Source organism: Micromys minutus (genome assembly GCF_963924665.1).
Source record: "Micromys minutus genome assembly, chromosome: 10".
Classification (NCBI taxonomy): domain Eukaryota; kingdom Metazoa; phylum Chordata; class Mammalia; order Rodentia; family Muridae; genus Micromys; species Micromys minutus.
The window spans coordinates 22,093,454-22,109,893 of record NC_137979.1 but is presented as its reverse complement, the minus strand read 5'-3'; the positions used below and the strand labels follow the sequence as shown (position 1 = coordinate 22,109,893).

Here is a 16,440-nt window from a genome sequence, read left to right as displayed (position 1 = left end):
AACAGTTACTGAGAGTCTGAGGTCAGCATCGGCTGCACAGTAAATTTCAAGCCAGGCAGAGCTGTGTAGTAAGATCCTGCTTTAAAATAGCAACCGTAAACAAGCAACAAAACTGGACGTGGTACGTTTGTAGTTCTAGCGCTCTGGAGGCTAAGGCAGTAGGATTGAGAATCTGAAGTCAACCTGGCCTATCTACTCTAGGCCGAGGAGTGGGCTGGAGAGACCCTATCTCATAAATAAGCAAACAAGCAAATAAACGAATGGATGAAGTCTGAGCATGCTGGTGCACGCCTTTAATCCCAGCACTGGGTAGACAGAGGCAGGTGGGTTTCTGTAAGGTTGAGGCCAGCCTGGTCTGCATAGGGAGGGAGGGGGAGGGAGGGGGAAGGGTAGTTGCATCTGCATTTGTGTAGGAAGAAGCAGACAAGTCATGAATATTGCATCAGTTCTGGAAGGAAGTGAAAGGCAAAGAAAGGCAGAGTACCCGAGGATGGCTCTCACCCACACTCCCTCCACCTACTCTCCAGCCTCAACCACTACTCCAGGGAATGTCGGTTTGCTGCCAAGAACAGGGGCTTTCTTTCCATTCAGCTTACCCGGCCCAGGAGCACTGGCTTCCGGTTTCTAGCCTCTCTTGATTTTCCGGTTTTCCCACCCAGTCCCTTGGCTTCTCCACAGCCTTCCCAGCTCCCCTTCCGCTTACATTTTGCCCTCCCGTGTGAAGTCTGCTCTTTCTTTTCCTCGCTGTTAGAGATCTAATCCAAGACCTTGACATGTTAGGCAGGGTCTCTACTGCCAAGCCCCATTCCCAGCCGGCACTTGTGGCTTGGAAGCGTTCCTGGGTCTGTCTGGATACTCTCATCTCAGTCTTGTGAGTTGCTCTAGTACATCATTGATCATAATCTTCCCCAGAATATCCCATGAGTACCTCAAGTTCTAGCACAAACTGTTTTTCTCCTTTCCTTCTTTGAACTCCTGCCTGTGGCCGACTACACCCTCTTCTATCTGCTTCTCCTTTTCTCCTCTTAGTTAGGGTTTCCATTGCTGTGAAGAAACACCATGCAGCTCTAACAAAGAAAAACATTTAATTGGCTCTGACTTATAGTTTTAGAGGTTCGGTTCATTATCGTCACGTCGGGAAGCATAGCAGCCTGCAGGCGAGACATGGTGCTGAAGGAGGAGCTGAGAGTTCTACATCTTGAAGGACACTGGCTCCTCTAGGTAGGCTGCAGGAGGGTTGGAGGCTGAGCATAGGACCTCAGAGCCCACCTCCATGGTGACTCACTTCCTCTAACAAGGCCACACCTACCCAAACAAGGCCATAGTTCCTAATAGTGCCACTTCCTGTGAGCCAAGCATATTCTGAACATCACACCTCTTATAATCTATTACTGTCTTTTTTTTCTTTTGAGACACAGTCTCACACATCCCTGGCTGGCCTCACTATGTAGGTGAGGATGACCTTGAACTTCTGCTCCTCCTGCTTCTACCTCCCAAGTTTACAGGTGTGTGCCACCAGCCATAGTGCTGAGGAACTATCTCAGATCTTTGCACATGCCGGGCAAACACACTACCAAATGAGCTACATCTGCAACCCATGGTCTCCTCTCTACTCCAGTAGAACAGGAAACCTGTCTAGTTGAAACCCTGCCTCAAAAAACAATAAACAAACAAACAAATAAAATAAAGTGTCAGGTTGCTTAAGCTAGCCTCAAGTTCTGGGCACCCAAGTGTGACCTTGGGCTCCAGGTCTTCCAGCTATTAACCTCCCAGGTGTGAGGATTACTAGCATTTACCACCATGCCTGCCGAGGATGAGCTTTGGGACCTACTAATTGGATTTCTGATTTACACCAAGTATTGTAAACCCACATATAAAAAAATCTTACCCTAGAATAGGCCGGCACACCTTTTCTGCAAAAGACTGGTTAATATTTCAGCTTTTGTAGTCACGGGGTTCTTGTTGTAAAATATATTAGACTTTTCATTGACATTACAAAACACCCGAGTAAACAACCAAGGGAAAAATTTGTTGTTGTTGGGGACTTACAGTCTCACAGGTTTCTGTCTAGGATCTGTGTCTCCATTGCTTTAGGTCCTGAAATGAGGCCGATCATCCTGGCAGAGAGCTCCTTACCTCAAAGCAATCAGGAAGCAGAAAAAGACAGAGAGGAGTCTGGGACAACATGGTGCCCCACAGATATGTCCCCATGGACCTGCTTTCTCCAGTAAAGCTCTGTTCCTACTTCTTACCAACTGGCAATCATTCAATTGTAAGAACCCATCGAGGAACTCACTGAGGACATCAGAGCTCTGGCCACCTGATCCCTCCAAAGTCTAGTAGTTGAGACTTTTAGGGAGACACTTTACATCCAAATCACAGCACTGGTAGGGTAGTCAAGGTTTGTCCTAAAGAGTCATATAACACGCAAAGTGATGTTTATGGCTCTGTTCCAACATAGGTTTATGGACACTCTAACTTGAAATTCACATAATGTATACATGGTGAGAAATTCATTTCCTGGTTTAGTTTTGTTTATTCTTTCCCTTGCTTTCTTCCTCCATCCCCTCCTTCCTTCTTTCTTCTTCTTCTTTCTCAGGATTTGACTTCCAACCTGCCCTTCTCTGGCTTCAGTCTTCTCCTTTATGCCATAATAGACATAAAACCATGCTCAGGGGGAAGTGAACCCATAAAGGAGCAGTTTGTTTATGAAACTTGGTTTTGGAGCCAGGGTTTCCTGTGTGTAGTTCCTGGCTGTTCTGGAACTCACGCTGTAAACCAGGTGAGCTAGCCTCAAACTCAAGAGATCCGCCTACCTCTGCCTTCCTAGAGCTTCGATTATGGTGTGTGTCACCACTATCTAGCTATGAAACATTTTTATTACAAAAGGACTGCGTCTGTTCATGGGAGAAAAGTGAACAGGTCATCAGAACAAAATGAAAAAAAAAAAAGAAAGAAAGAAATCTTTAGCAATCTCATGGCTTACAGATAACATAGCTTTCCCTGCTTTCTTTCTTTGTTTTTTGGCTGGGAGTTTGGAGGTTATTTTTGGCTAGGGATGGACCACTAAAACTTTGTTTCTCTTCCATCTACCGGGAAACGAGGCTTCTTTCTGGCTACAGAGTCTGAAACAAGAAGCTATGGTAGGAGGAGAGTGGAAACCGTGGGTGTGTGGGAGGAGTTAGATAAACAGTATAACAAATTCCCAGCCCTGTGCCCCGGCAGACCCTTAGAGACAGAAGTAGCACCCACCCTTGGTCAGTGTGTAACTAGACTAGGAATAACAAGGGGAAATAAAAGGTATTTCAGGGCTTGGGGGATGTATCTGTCTAGCTATCAAGTATGACTCAGGCAGGAGACTCAAGTCTCCCTCTCAAAGGAAGTGAAATAGTAATTGAGCAAGAAAATGGGAAATTCCATAATGACAGAATGCTTGTTATTTAGCGGTGTCTGGCTCGAGGGGAGGAGAAGCTAGACGTCACGAGCTTAGTTGGTAGAACTTGGCAAGAACGATGTGAAAACGTGCTGTGTCAGTCGGCTAGATCTAATGACCTGTTTATGGAAATTAAATACAGGAATAAAGGACAAAAAACACCCTGAGGAAGTAATCAGCCGGAATGAGGAGCATTCCAGGGGACAGACTGACTCAGGCTGTCATTGAGTGCTACGAGAATGAGAGAGACCAAAGGTGGCCTGTTCCAGTCCTCTCCTTTTAAGGAACGTATTCATTTTTTATCTATGCACATGCTCTCCCTGCATACATGTCTGTGAACACTTGTCTGTGTCCAGGGAGGAAGAAGACATCAAATCCCCTGGAACTAGAGTTACAGATGGTTGTGAGCCATCATGTGGGTGCTGAGAATGAAACCTGGGTCCTCTTGCAAAAAGAACAAATTCTCTTAGTCCCTGAGCCATCTCTCCAGGTCCCCCGCCCATCCCTGTCATTCTTTTAGTGAGGTCTTACTACCTGCTTCAGGCTAGAATTTGTGGAGATCCTCCTGCCTCAGGTTTCCAGATGTTGGGTAACAGGTATCTGCCATCATACCCAGCACTCATTATTTCTTGATCAGAACCAACCAACCTTAAAGGTATATTTGCAATAACAAAGGAATTTTAATGTGAACAGGACATTATGTTAAGAAATTATTGGAGTTCGTAAGATGGCTCCTCAGCTAAAGGTGCTTGCCGCAAGCCTGACACCTCAGTTCCTTTCCTAGGACCCACATGATGGAAAGAGAATGCCAACTCCTGGCACCTTTTTAAAAAGACTGTAGCACAGATTGTCCTAGTTCTAAAGGGAATCCTCCTGTCTCAGCCTTTTGAGTGTTGGCACTGCAGGAGTAAGCCACCACACCTGGCTTTGGGAAGTTCTTTCAGCCTTGACACGGAGATATATGCATGCATGTGCCTGCACCGGTGGAAGACAGCTTTCAGGAACTGCTTTTCTTCCATGTGGGCCTTGAGGATTGAACTCAGGTTTTATTAGGAGTTGCAGCAGGTGCCCTTAGCTGCTGAGCCATCTTGCTGGCTTCTGGACATGCTGTTACATTGACACAAAGGACAGTTGCCAGTGCTCTTGATTGACTATGGAGAAATCTTGTAAAGCCAGGCTTGGTTTGCCTGATCCCGTTGTAATATAGCTCACCCCGTCAACCTCGGGTCCCCGAGCAGTTAGAACTGCTTTGCTATTTCTGTCTAGCAAACCTCACTTCCAACCTAAGAAAAGAGAGGTCAACGAAGAGATGTTGGCAGAGAGGTCTAGGTTCTGGTCGGGTAAGATTGAGAAGAATGAAAGAGGGTAGAGTTTGCCCCCCTGAGGCTCTCTTAATTGACTCCAAACCAAGTGTGGATCAGGTCCCAAGGAGGCCATCTACTTCCCAGTCCCGGCAAGAGAAGCCACTTTGGTCTCTCACTGTCTTGGCGGGAGACTCGATGTTATCAGCCTAGAAATATGACTTATCAACATATAAACGGGAGCAGATTTTGGGCTTACCAGGGAAGGCTGTACACCCTACTCGCTGCTACCCCAGGTAGCAGAGTGAAAGGGGCCAGAAGAAGTCACTCCTAAATCCTTATCATCCTTCCCGGGATAACGACCCAATCAATCATGAGGGTGAACTCAAAGGGTCAATAACTCAGAGGTTTCAAACAGGGAATTTTATTTAACCTTTCGTGTCCTGTCAATCAGTCCTCCCCCGGCCTTAGAATGTTTCCCTTTAGGAAGCGTGCTTGGGGATGGACCGCTGCCAACTCTGCTTTCATCTACGCCGGCGGGGCCCGCGTGCAGCTTTCTTTTCTCCTCGGCGCCTTCGAGCCGGGACGGGAGGAGCAGCCGGAGTTGGGGGTCGAGGTGCAGGGCCAGGAGCCGAGCGGACCGTGCCGCCTTGGGGAGGCTTGTAGACCAAATGAAAGATGAAGGCGTTGCAGTACCTGCCGGAGGGAGGGGATGGGAAGTGGGGTGAGGGCGTGGTCAGGGCCAGGGCCAGGCCTCCTAGCCTGCGACGACGCTGCTCAGTGCAAGATCCAAGGTGGTGGTGGTTGGTGGTTAGGGGCTTCTCAGCGGATAAAAGCACCCGCTGCTGAGCCTGGTGCCTGAGTTCGAGCCCCAGAAAAAGATAAAATAAAGGAGCAACAGTCTTTTCAGGAGTAGGGCGAGGAGTTGAGAGATGTGAGCTGTATCTAAAAGATTGTGTTGGAGGTTGTCAGACAAGCAAGGGAGTGGAAAAGTAGTGAAAGACAGAGATAGAGATTTTTAAGGCTGGGGTGAAGAGGGTCCTAGGAATACAGAGACCTTTTGGGATGCAGAGTGTATAAATCGCCAGTCAGGAGAGCAATAGGCAGCCTTGGGCCCTTACCAGGGCATACAGTTGTCAGCTGCGCGAAGGCGGAACGGGGAGCGGAAAGGGTTGGGCTGTGGCGAGCTGGTGCCCCCTCCTGTGGCCACCGCCATGGTCTGATCATCCACCACACAGCCGTACTCACTGCTCTCAGTGAAGAAAGCTGGCACTCGGAGAGACTGAGGTTTGGGTGTGCCCTCAGACACTCCCCGGGTGACCCCTTTCCTCAGGTCCATCCCAAACCCCACCTCCCAGAAGGGACCAGGATGCTGAAGAGGTACTCCCCAAGTCTATGGAGTAGTTTAGGGGTGGTAGAAGGAGCCTTTACAGAAGGAAAGGAGTTGGGAGGTGAGATTATCCACCTGTAACCGAGGTAGAGAGCTCATCCATGTGTCCTTGAGACCAAAGCCAGAGTTAAATCCTGCAGAGAGAGGATAACGCTGGCCTCCTTAAACAACAAACAAACAAAACCAAAAACAAACAAACCCTTTCCCAGATCCCCATCCGTGAGCCCCAGGCTGTTACCAATAACCAGATCAGGTTTGGGTCCCTGGAGCAGATGATAGGGCCTGGTAGACACCCTGATTTGCAGATCCCTTCGACCTCCCTTCTCCTTAGTCCCAGAGCTGAGTCGTGCTGATACTCCAGAACCAGGACGCACAGACACCTCAGGGCCATCCTGTGGGGCCAGGAGTGGTATGGGGAAGCCACAGGATAATGGAAGCACCAGGAAAAACAGAGGATGGTGGAAGGGAACAAGAGGGTCCCACCGGGAGGCTACCAGAGGCAGAGCTGAGTAGCAGGCCTCTCTTTCTCTCGCTCTTACCCTTTGCATAGTAAAATGTTGCTGGTCACTCTCAGGTGGCAGACTGTCACCCACAAACTGTAGCTCCAGGGCCACATGGGGGAGAAGGACCAAGAGCTCCTTAGAGACAGAGAGAAGGTCAGCTTTGGGTCCCATCCAAAGGTACACATCCATCTTTTCAGTGCACGCTCTCCCCGCTGGAGACTTACCCAAAACACCATGACGAGATCGAATTCCTTGCCAGCCTCCACCACGTGGATCTTCAGGGACTGCTTGTTCCGGATGTTGAGTTCAGGGACTGGTGAGAAAAGAACACATTAGAACTATGTGCTCCCTTACAGCCATACCCGCAACCCCACACCCTCCAGTCCTGTCTACACTCCTTACAGGACTGGGGCACCAGGTGGGTGATGACATAGTACACAGTCAGTGGATAGGTGAGAAGCACAGCCATGGGGGAGTCCAGGCTAAGGCCCCGCCACGTGTAGTAATCCTGCCATGAACCTGGGGAGAGTGTCTTGATAGGCCACCGCGTCCCAGGCCTGGACCCCCATCCTCTAATAAGCACTCAGTTTGCTCACATTACCAGGTTTTTGTCTGCCATCCCCTCCAGGATCTCTGTCCTAGCTCCCAGTTCTTTCAGGACCCCTCAGGCTCACCAAAGAGGCTCCTAGGTGGGTCTAGGGGCACTGGAGGCATCAAGGCAGACCCGTCTCCCTGCAGAAGCTGGTAAGGGTCATCTGAGAGGACGAGGAAAAGCCTGTAAGCCTCTACTTGCCTCATCTCCCTGCTCCTCCCATAAGAGCCGTGTGCCCTGGGAGAAGGCCAGAAGCTGTAGTAGGACTGGAGCTAGTCTAGGGACGGGGTTACTGGATCGATCAGGCAGAAATGACGCCTCTGTGGTCTGGAAAGGCTAGAGGTAGTTCTGGTTGTATCCGTCCAGGGTTGGTGTGTGTAGGAAGTGGTTACATGGGACTTGGTCTACTCCCTGAGTCCCCCAACCTTCCCTCTAGGCTTAAGAGTCTATTCCTGGCAAAAGGCCTCACCTACCATTGAGAAGGCAGCTGAGGGATGGTGTGGTGCCCCAAGGGTTCCTGGGTGCACCAGGCCCTGGAATCAGCATGCTGAGCTGGGTCCAATAGCCACGAGTGAGGCCTCGAGAGGCCAGGAAAGCTTCCTTGTTAAAGGTTTCACTGGTGACCTCTGCAGAAAGAGGAGAGGGGCTTTATGCGTATTCCCCCAGACTTTACCTGCCACCTGCTAACCCCGAGGACCCTGACTAGGGGCCTAGGTATACCTAGGGAGGGGATTTTCATCTCTGGGTGCCTACCATGCTTCAGGTACAGAGAGCTTCCATTCCTCTTGAAATACTTAAATGTGATCTTTGTAGTTGCTAGTATTTCTCCTTTGCAGATGAGGAGACTTGGGTTTGAAGAAGAACTTTTGTGTTGAGACAGGGTGCCATTCTATCACAGGCTGGCTTTAAACTCACTGTGTAGCAGAGGATGGCTGTGGATACCCAGTCCTCCTGTCCCCCACCTTCGAAGTGTTGGCATTACAGCCATGTCCCAGCTATTGTTTTGTCTTGTTTTCGAGACATGGTCTCAATGTAGCACAGGGTGGTCTGGAACTCATGATCTTCCTGCCTTACAAGTGCTATGAATGTGCTACCATGCCTGGCTTAAGTGACATATTTGAGGTCATGTGACTGGATAGTGGTAGAGGTGGGCAGCAAGCACTTGAATCAATGCTCTGGAATCCCCTAATCTCTCCCAGGGACCCTGTTATCTATTCTTCTTCAGGTATTATCTCTAATCCATAATCTCAAATACACAGCACCCAACTCTTATTCCTAAGGATGTAAACTTTAAGCACGTATCCTTCAAGCCCTTGATCCTGTCTCAAAGGCTGGTCCCAGGGTCCCCCTCCCTGCCACTTTGACCTTCTTCTGGTACCTGCGGTATAGGTGAAAGGCAAACTTGCCAGTTCTCCTGCCCGCTCCATAAAAGCTGCAAGCCTTGGGCACCAAAATCGGTGGCTCACATCATCTGGGCATCGCTGCCAATCAGCCTGGAGACAATCCTCTCCACAGTACAAGACAGCACTGCACTGGGGGCTGGGTGACACGGGGCATAGGCACCTGGTATTAGCTGTCACCGTCCTTGTATTGCAGCACATAACTTGTCTTTTTCTACTTTCTTACCCTCCCAGCCCCCATCCGCTTGGGACCCTCACTGGTCTGGCTTCCTTTTCTACTTGGTTTGGCCAACTGCTGAAGTCTTGTGGGTGCTCACCAGGGCGTCAACTTCACTTCAAAGCTGTGCTTGTGACAGACGTGGCAAGTTCGAGCCCGAAGGGAGGCAAAAGTAAAGCCTGGCCGAGGGCCCCATGTTCGCATTGGGGTTTTTGCTAACTTCACACCCAACCTTGGCAGCAGGCTCTCTAGTTCTCTGTGTGGGGATGAAGGTGGCATCAGGCTAAAAGGGGTCAGGAGTTTGGACCCCACACCTTCCTACCCTCTGATACTAGATTTTTGTACCGATGCAGATGGGCGTCTCCGACGGTAAGCTGTCGGGGCTTGCGGGGGTCCCCAGAGCCCATAGGGCAGGCCATGCTATGACAAAGGAGAGCATAGGCCCGAGGAGCCAGATTCTCAGTCCCTGGGCTCTGGCCTACACTCCCCTGGGCTCCTTCCATTAGCAGATCAATGCCCAGGACGGTGCCATGTTCATCTGTCACCAGCAAAAGGCAGGAGAGGTGCAGGGGGCCAGCCTCTGCGGAAAGACAGAGAACTTGGGGGAGAGAGCCGGGGCCAGACAGTCATCATCAAACACAGCAAGATTTAGCTGCCTTGAAAGGGCAGGCAAGTGACCTTGAATGAGTAGAAGGGACAAGAGGAAAGAGGCGTTCCCTTCGAATGTTGGCAGCTGCTATGCAGGGCCAGAATGCAAGAAAAAACAGAAACCTTGTAAAAAGCTGGCCTTTTCTTTCATTATACTTATTTTTATATTATTTGCATGGGTACTTTCTCCACCTGTATGTGTGCACGCCAGATGCATGTAGTGTCTGCCGAGGCCAGAAGAAGGTGTTGGATTCCCTTGGAAATGGAGTTACAGACGGTAGTTAGCCCCATATGGGGGTCTGGGAATTGAACCTGGATCCTCTGGAAGAGTTAGTGCTCTTAACCTCTAAGCTATCTCTCCTACCTTAGAACCCGGATATTTTCCTTAAGATGCAAGGTTTCTGGACTTTCATTCCTCACAGCGCTTAGGTATTGATTCAAATTACAAAACAAAACCACGCTGGGACGGACGAAAACAACCTCTGGCACCAAATTTGCATGAAGGTTACCAGTTCAGGACTCCTCTTTGGGTTTTGAGTGACCGGGAAGGACTTTAGAAAGGTGTCTGGACAGGGAACAGGGCAGGGCCATCCTGGGCTCTTACCACTCTTCCGTCCTCTCCTCTTTGCAGGCGCCCTCTCATCCTCTGCACGCTCCTCTCGGCAGCCTTCCTCACAGCTTGTTTCCCTCTGGGTCACCTCTGACTTGGGAGCGGACTTTGCTTCTTGGGGGAATTCCTTGCTTGGAGGGGCTGGCTCCTCACTCTCCTGTGGTTCTACCTTCTCTGTGCCTGGTCTCTCCTCTCCGTGCTCCTCCTCCTCCTCCCCTTCCTCCCCATCCTCTAGGCTGACAAAACTGACATACGGACTCAGGTCCCTCAGGTGAAGTGGAGGCTCATCTCCCAGGAGCCGGGAAGCCCCTAGGCCTGGCCCAGGACCTTGCTCTGCACCTTGCCCCAGGCTGATACCCACACTGCGGTTTGGTAAGACATGTAGCACCCAAAGGGCAGGGTCCTGAGGCAGTCTCCTTATCTGAGACTCCAGTTGACGCCATCGGCCCTCAAGCCTGGTTCCCATGTTCCCCCTCTCTGCCACAAACTTTCGGAACCAGCCAAAGAGAAGAGCAGCGAAATCGAGGAACTCATCTCGGTATCCAGACACAAACTCCATGTCTTTAGATTCACAGGGCCTGGACCCAGACTGAGCAGAAAGGGATATGTGATAACCATGAGGATCATGGTAGTGGCGAGGCTTTGGGCTGGGTCACAAAAGGGAGAAGGGTGTGGGTTTGAGGTAAAATACTCAGGGATGAAACTGTACCTGGGGCACAAAACTCAATGATTCAAATCCCAAAGTGAGATTTGAACTAAGGGAAGACATGAGGTAAGGCGACTCCTATAAAGAAAGGCTTGCTGAGAAAGGGAGATGTGGGGGTCTGTTGGTCTGTGGGAAATAGACGTGAACGTAAGTTCTGAGGCATCTCTTGGGTCTGGATGGGTTTGGGGTGAGCCCCAGTAAACCCACCCCTTTTCCGGCCGCTCCTCTCCTCCGGTACCTACAGCCGCCACCACTTTTCGAAGGTAAATACCTCGTGCGGGAGAATCGTGGTGACGTCAGAGCTGCCCGTGCCCATGGCTCATGACTTTAGTGGCACGCTTAGAGCGTCTGGCAGTATCCAGCCAGGACGTGGGCACTCCTACAGGCTTGGGTACTTGCTTGACTGTTTCACCTTGGCCATGTGACTGGATCCTACTGAAAGTCAGCGGTCCAGGGAAGTGAAAGCATCTTGGAGCCAGAGATCTAGAGGGTCATCCACATTACAAACCAGCAGACAGACAGATGTCCGCTCAAGAAGGCTGAAATCCCCGAACCCAACCGAGTCATTCTTCCGGGACCCTGCTTGCTCACTCGGATTCCTCTGACTCTACAGCCCAAGTTTTCTTTCGGTTTTGTTAGATTGTCTTGGCTGACCCTACCGCTGGCGTCTGGAGTCCTGTCAGGAGCTCCGCCTTCGAGGACAGGGGTGTGTGTGTCCCCCGACTGGGAGCTGGGCGCAGCGCGGGCTCCCCGGTACTGATCGGACCCGTCGGTTCGGGACAGCGCGCGCCAGGGGAGGGGGGGACAGAAGGCGCCACCACCTCGCGCCCCCTCCCCTCCTGAGCGTGGCACGGATCATCGCCCCCGCAAAAACATCAGCCAGGGTGAAGAAGCGAAAGCAACAGAGAATCGGCTGGATGTCAGCTAGGTGACCCAACAAGCTCTGCAGAGGCCGGAGATGAGGCGGGGCTTTGGACCCTTACCCCTAGCGCTCTTCCTTTCCTTGTTGTCGCTGCTGACCCTGCCAGGTTAGTCAGGAGGCGGGGACCCCCCCCCCCCCATGGAAACTGCGGGAGGTGCACTGCGTCTGTCCGAGGGATTAAGAACTCAGCCCAGAGCTGTCAAGGGCTGCAGCGGTGACTAGGGAAAGTCTTGTCTGGGAATAGACTGGGACAAGGGCAGATTCCTCAGTCTGAGAACCCAGGCTGATCCCTTTTCCATTTAGGCGATGGCAACCAGGGAAGTGTCACTGGAAGTTGTTCCTGCGATCATACATTTTCTTCTAGCACCCCGATACCGCCCAATACTTTGAATCATATCCGAAAACATCTGAAAACATTCCATCGCTGCCCATTCTTTATCAGGTACTTTTCCTTTCCCTCCCCGGGGAGGGCAGAATTGTAGGACCATCAATCTGGACACCGGGTCCAAGTCGGGAAGCATAGCTCCTTTCTACTTTCATTTATCTGGGGATTTCCAGCCAGAGTGAGGCTCACCTGTGACTTCACACCTTTGGAATGAGGAAAGGTAAGGGAGGGAAGGAGTGGCCAGGAGACTGAGATTGCTCCTCTTGCAGGTTCCAGTTGCCAATCAGGAGTGTGTGTGGGGGAAGCCAAGATCAGTGGGTCCGAGAACTAATAAACTGCTTTGAGCACAAAGGTGAGAGCCTTTTCTGTCCTCCTGTGGGGCATCAGGGTTCAGGCTGGCATCTTACAATCTCCTCTGCCTCTGCTTCACAGCACTTTCCTACTTAGAATCTTGTAATTTTCGATGAAGTACTGTCACTTAAGTCCGTGTTTTCCCAATATCACTTACTGTCATCTTCCTGGTTTTGGCCATGTTGTTCTACTACATATGCTATTACTTAATGTTTTCTTAAAGTCACTATTATAATATAAACTATACTTGAGATTGGTCAAGCTGAATAAGTACTCTGCCCCTGAGCTATCTTCCTGCCTTTTAAACATTTTTAGACAGAATCTGGCTAAGTTGACCAGGATGGTCTCCTCTTGTTTCATCCTCTCTAGTAGCAGGGATTATATGAGTCTGCAACAGGCTTGGCTTTCACTGCTGTGGTTTAACTGAAGTCACCCGAAGGCACTATTTTCATGTTCTAATACTTAATGATGAAAATAAACATGCTGAAGTTGAAAGAATTCATCCACACACCTTTAACCTCAACATTCTGTGAGGCAGAGGCAGGTGGATCTCAGTGAATTTGAGGCCAGCCTGGTCTACAAAGCAAGTTTCAGGATAGCTAGGTCTATGTACGAAGACCCTGTCTCAAAAGCCGAACAAAAAGTTGAAAAAATTCTATAGTAGACAACTACTATGCCTCTCACCTAGATTCTATAATATTTGATTTACAGTTTTTGGGTTTTTTGGGGTGTCCTCCCCAGCCCCAGACAGGGTTTCTCTGTTTAAGTCTTGGCTGTCCTAGAACTCTGCAGACCAAGCTGGCCTTGAACTCACAAAGATCTGAATGTCTCTGCCTCCCAAATGCTGAGATTAAAGTTGAGCACTACCTCCATCTGGCTCTGAGTTCAATATTTTATTGTTCTTCTTTTTTTTTTCTTTCAAGGTAAAAAAACAAACAAACAAACAAACAAACAAATAAAAACTTAATTAATTAAATGAATAAATATTTCTTAAGAATACATAAGCCAGTTTTCAAACAAATTACTTATCAGCTAGCTTGCCTTCAGCTGTAACTCCTTCATGTGCAGACTGTATTTTTCCTCTGAAAGAAAGAACACGTGCAGGATGTGGTAATACCACGCCGTTAGTTACCACGCTGTCAATCCCAGCACTCACGAGGCAGAGGCAGGCAGTCTTGGCAGTGTGCCTGGTAGCAGTGGAGACCCACTGCCTTTCCAACTACAGAGACTACATTGTTTTCTTCAACCCTCTCAGATACCCCGGGCCTTTTACTCCGCAGAGAGTCCCAGTAGGCTGTAGACGAGGGGTAAAGTACATCTAGAGTCCCATGCAGTATAGCATACCCGCTGGCCCTCGTGACTGTATCTGGTGGTTTGTGAACTTCCTTGTCCCTGTCTGTCCCTCTACCACTGTCTTCCTCCCCTGGCCTTCAGCTACCCTACTCTTTTTGGACAATACTTTTTGGAGAATGAATCCAAGGCCTCACCTCATACATGCTAGGCAAGAACTCTGCTTCTGAGCTGTCTACACAGCTGTTCCACTGTCCCCTGCATGCTGCTCATGCCCTTCCCTCTGCTGGGGTCAGAAATTTCCTCCACCATTCTCTGAGACAGCTGGCTATAAAGGAATTCTATGACATCACCTGAAAGGGGGTGGAGGGTGGGGAGAGGGTGTAACAAAAACTTTCATGCTATAGCAGTCTGGGCCAATGAGGCCAAGAAGAATCTAACAAAGCCTCACTGATCCCCTTCCTGCTTTACCCTGGGGGTGGGGTTGGGGGACTGGAGGTTTAATCCATGCTACATCCCAACACCTTCCCTTGCTCATCACTACACTAATTACTATACTAATCACTGTCCAGTCACACTCCTATACAACTGTCCTTTATCCCTAATCCAGTCTAAGCCCAATATAACTCTCCCTGTACTTTACTCTGAAGGTTCCTGGGTCCCATAAAACTTTGACTGAATTTGTTCTACTGTAATCTGCTTTTCTTGGGGGTGGAGGGGTGGTGGGGGTGTGTGCGTGTGTGTGTGTGTGTGTGTGTGTGTGTGTGCGTGTGTGCATATGTGTATGTGATAGCCATGCAGATATATGAGGAGGATACTTCTATGACCATTCTAGTAGCTGATCTTTTGTTTTCTCTCCAGAGTGTGGAATCAGTCATGAAAAGGGTTTCCGACACCAAAAACATTTGCCTCAGGCCAGTACCCAGCTCCCTGAGGCCACAGAGGGGACACCTCCAGACACAAGCACCTCTGCACAGATCCAAAGTACCCAGCAGTCCACTCTCCCATCTGGAACACTGTCCTTGAACAAAGCGCTCACCCACAGCCGGGAAACGGCCATTCTCCCTTCAGGCTATGGTCTGGAAGCTAGGCCCGAGGCTGAGGCAAATGAGAAACAGCAAGATGACAAACATCGAAAAGAATCAATAGCTGGAGCTGGCACACCAGCCTTGGTACCGGTGCTGTCCCTGCTGGCCATTGTCTTCCTCCTCGTGGCAGCCATGGTCTACGTTCTGTGCAACAGGAGGCCACAGCAGAACCCTGCAGGTAACCGGGATTCTTAAACCTCACCTCCACGGACAGCCTTCCTGGGAGGGAAGTCAGCCAGAGTGGACTAGGTCTTAATGTTAATTCATTAAGAATTGACTCCCCAGTTTAGCCCATGTCCTGCCTCAATCCTTCACCTCAGGAATCATCTACCAATGTCTTTACCCTTTCCAGGTTTGCAGCTCTGCTATACACCGGTTGAGCCAAGACCCCAGGGCCTGCAGCAAGAATGGAAGCTCAAGAGAGGTGATGCGGAAGAGGCGACAGACAGGGTGGCATTCTAGGCTCCACCAATGAACTGAACCTGCGCTCATTCTTTCTGATGCTGTTTTGAATCGAAGTACTGTATATAATCAGGTCAGCTTTGAACTCCTCATCCTTTGCCTCTAACCTGCTAGATTCTGGGATTATAGACATAATGCTACCTACCACACCTGCCTTCATTTGCTTTCATAAATAAGGTATGAGTTTTCAGGCTTTTGTTTTGTTTAACCAGGACCTTATTTAGTTCAAGCCACCTAAAATTCCCTATATGATTATGTATCCTGCTTCCACTTTCCTTAGTGCTGAGATTACACACTCACTTAACACTTTTTTTTTTTTTTTTGAGACAGGGTTTCACTATTCAGCCCTGACAATCCTAGAACTCAGAAAGATCTGCCTGCCTCTGAAGTGTTGGAATTATAGGACTGCCCTTGGCAAATACTCTTTACAAGTAATAATATATGAATAGCCCCTCTGCCCTCAGCCTTCCCCTGCCTCTAATAAAATGTCATACTCTCCACTATGTGATCCAAAAGTGTAGCCCCGAGGCCAAGTGCCTGCCTAGCATATGTAAGGTTCAAATTCAACCCTCCCGCTACCAGATCAATTTTAAAACCTGTCTGCTTTTTACACTGTGTCACAATAAACTGGACAAATTCTATGTTCTTCACTGTAATACTAAAGATCGCTTTTAGAATTATTGGCTGAAGGCTGGAGAGATAACTCAGCGGGTTAGAGTAATTGTCCTAGACTCTAGAGGACTCACATGGTGGCTCACAACCATCCACAACTCCAGTTCCTGGGGATCTGACCCCTTCCTCTGACCTCTACACACCAGGTATGTACATAGTGCACACATATACAATGACAAAATTATTGTTCATACACATAAAATAAACGTAGGTGAAGTGGCTTTAGAATTGCTGACTTCTGCAGATGCTGGGTCTTTGTCCCTGCAGAATGCTGATGGTGTCCCCTGACCACAAGTCTCCCTTCCACTCCATCAGCTGTTCTCCAGTCCCACAATCCCACACTGAAGGCCTGGGTTTCCTCACTTCCCCTCTCACAGCCGCTCCACCGATGCTGTAAGGACTGGACTCAAGTCCTCACTCTCTTGGATCCCTCATATACACTCCAGAGAGGGAGACAGACAGACAGACGG

At 49.5% G+C, this 16,440-nt stretch overlaps 2 protein-coding genes across 3 annotated transcripts; one reads left to right on the top strand and one right to left on the bottom strand.

The window, feature by feature from the left end:
• Nucleotides 1-5,258: 5,258 nt before the first annotated feature.
• ZMYND15 (zinc finger MYND-type containing 15) lies at nucleotides 5,259-10,653 on the bottom strand (the record flags this gene model as incomplete). The annotated part of the gene is made up of 13 exons (XM_080922324.1): nucleotides 5,259-5,430; nucleotides 5,856-6,016; nucleotides 6,200-6,258; nucleotides 6,363-6,516; nucleotides 6,664-6,762; nucleotides 6,852-6,940; nucleotides 7,030-7,146; nucleotides 7,302-7,382; nucleotides 7,693-7,845; nucleotides 8,598-8,758; nucleotides 8,937-9,092; nucleotides 9,182-9,416; nucleotides 10,089-10,653. 13 exons carry the CDS (start codon nucleotides 10,651-10,653, stop codon nucleotides 5,259-5,261), a joined length of 2,202 nt encoding a protein of 733 aa, XP_080778450.1.
• Nucleotides 10,654-11,524: 871 nt separating this feature from the next.
• Nucleotides 11,525-15,939, top strand: CXCL16 (C-X-C motif chemokine ligand 16). 2 transcript variants are annotated; one of them, XR_013975220.1, is made up of 6 exons: nucleotides 11,525-11,828; nucleotides 12,026-12,164; nucleotides 12,377-12,459; nucleotides 14,610-15,014; nucleotides 15,189-15,371; nucleotides 15,629-15,939. XR_013975220.1 is itself a non-coding variant. In XM_080924426.1 (5 exons), exons 1-5 carry the CDS (start codon nucleotides 11,759-11,761, stop codon nucleotides 15,296-15,298), a joined length of 807 nt encoding a protein of 268 aa, XP_080780552.1. In that variant the 5' UTR covers nucleotides 11,525-11,758; the 3' UTR covers nucleotides 15,299-15,939. The 2 variants fall into 2 exon arrangements, 1 of the variants encoding a protein (XP_080780552.1); XM_080924426.1 differs by having other exon boundaries at nucleotides 15,189-15,939.
• Nucleotides 15,940-16,440: the final 501 nt, after the last annotated feature.

Bases quoted from the DNA above. Each gene is read 5' to 3' on its own strand.
- CXCL16 (XM_080924426.1), top strand. From the start codon at position 11,759: ATGAGGCGGGGCTTTGGACCCTTACCCCTAGCGCTCTTCCTTTCCTTG. The intron at 11,829-12,025 runs GTTAGTCAGGAG...TTTTCCATTTAG, and splicing joins GTCGCTGCTGACCCTGCCAG to GCGATGGCAACCAGGGAAGT. The intron at 15,015-15,188 runs GTAACCGGGATT...TACCCTTTCCAG, and splicing joins GCCACAGCAGAACCCTGCAG to GTTTGCAGCTCTGCTATACA.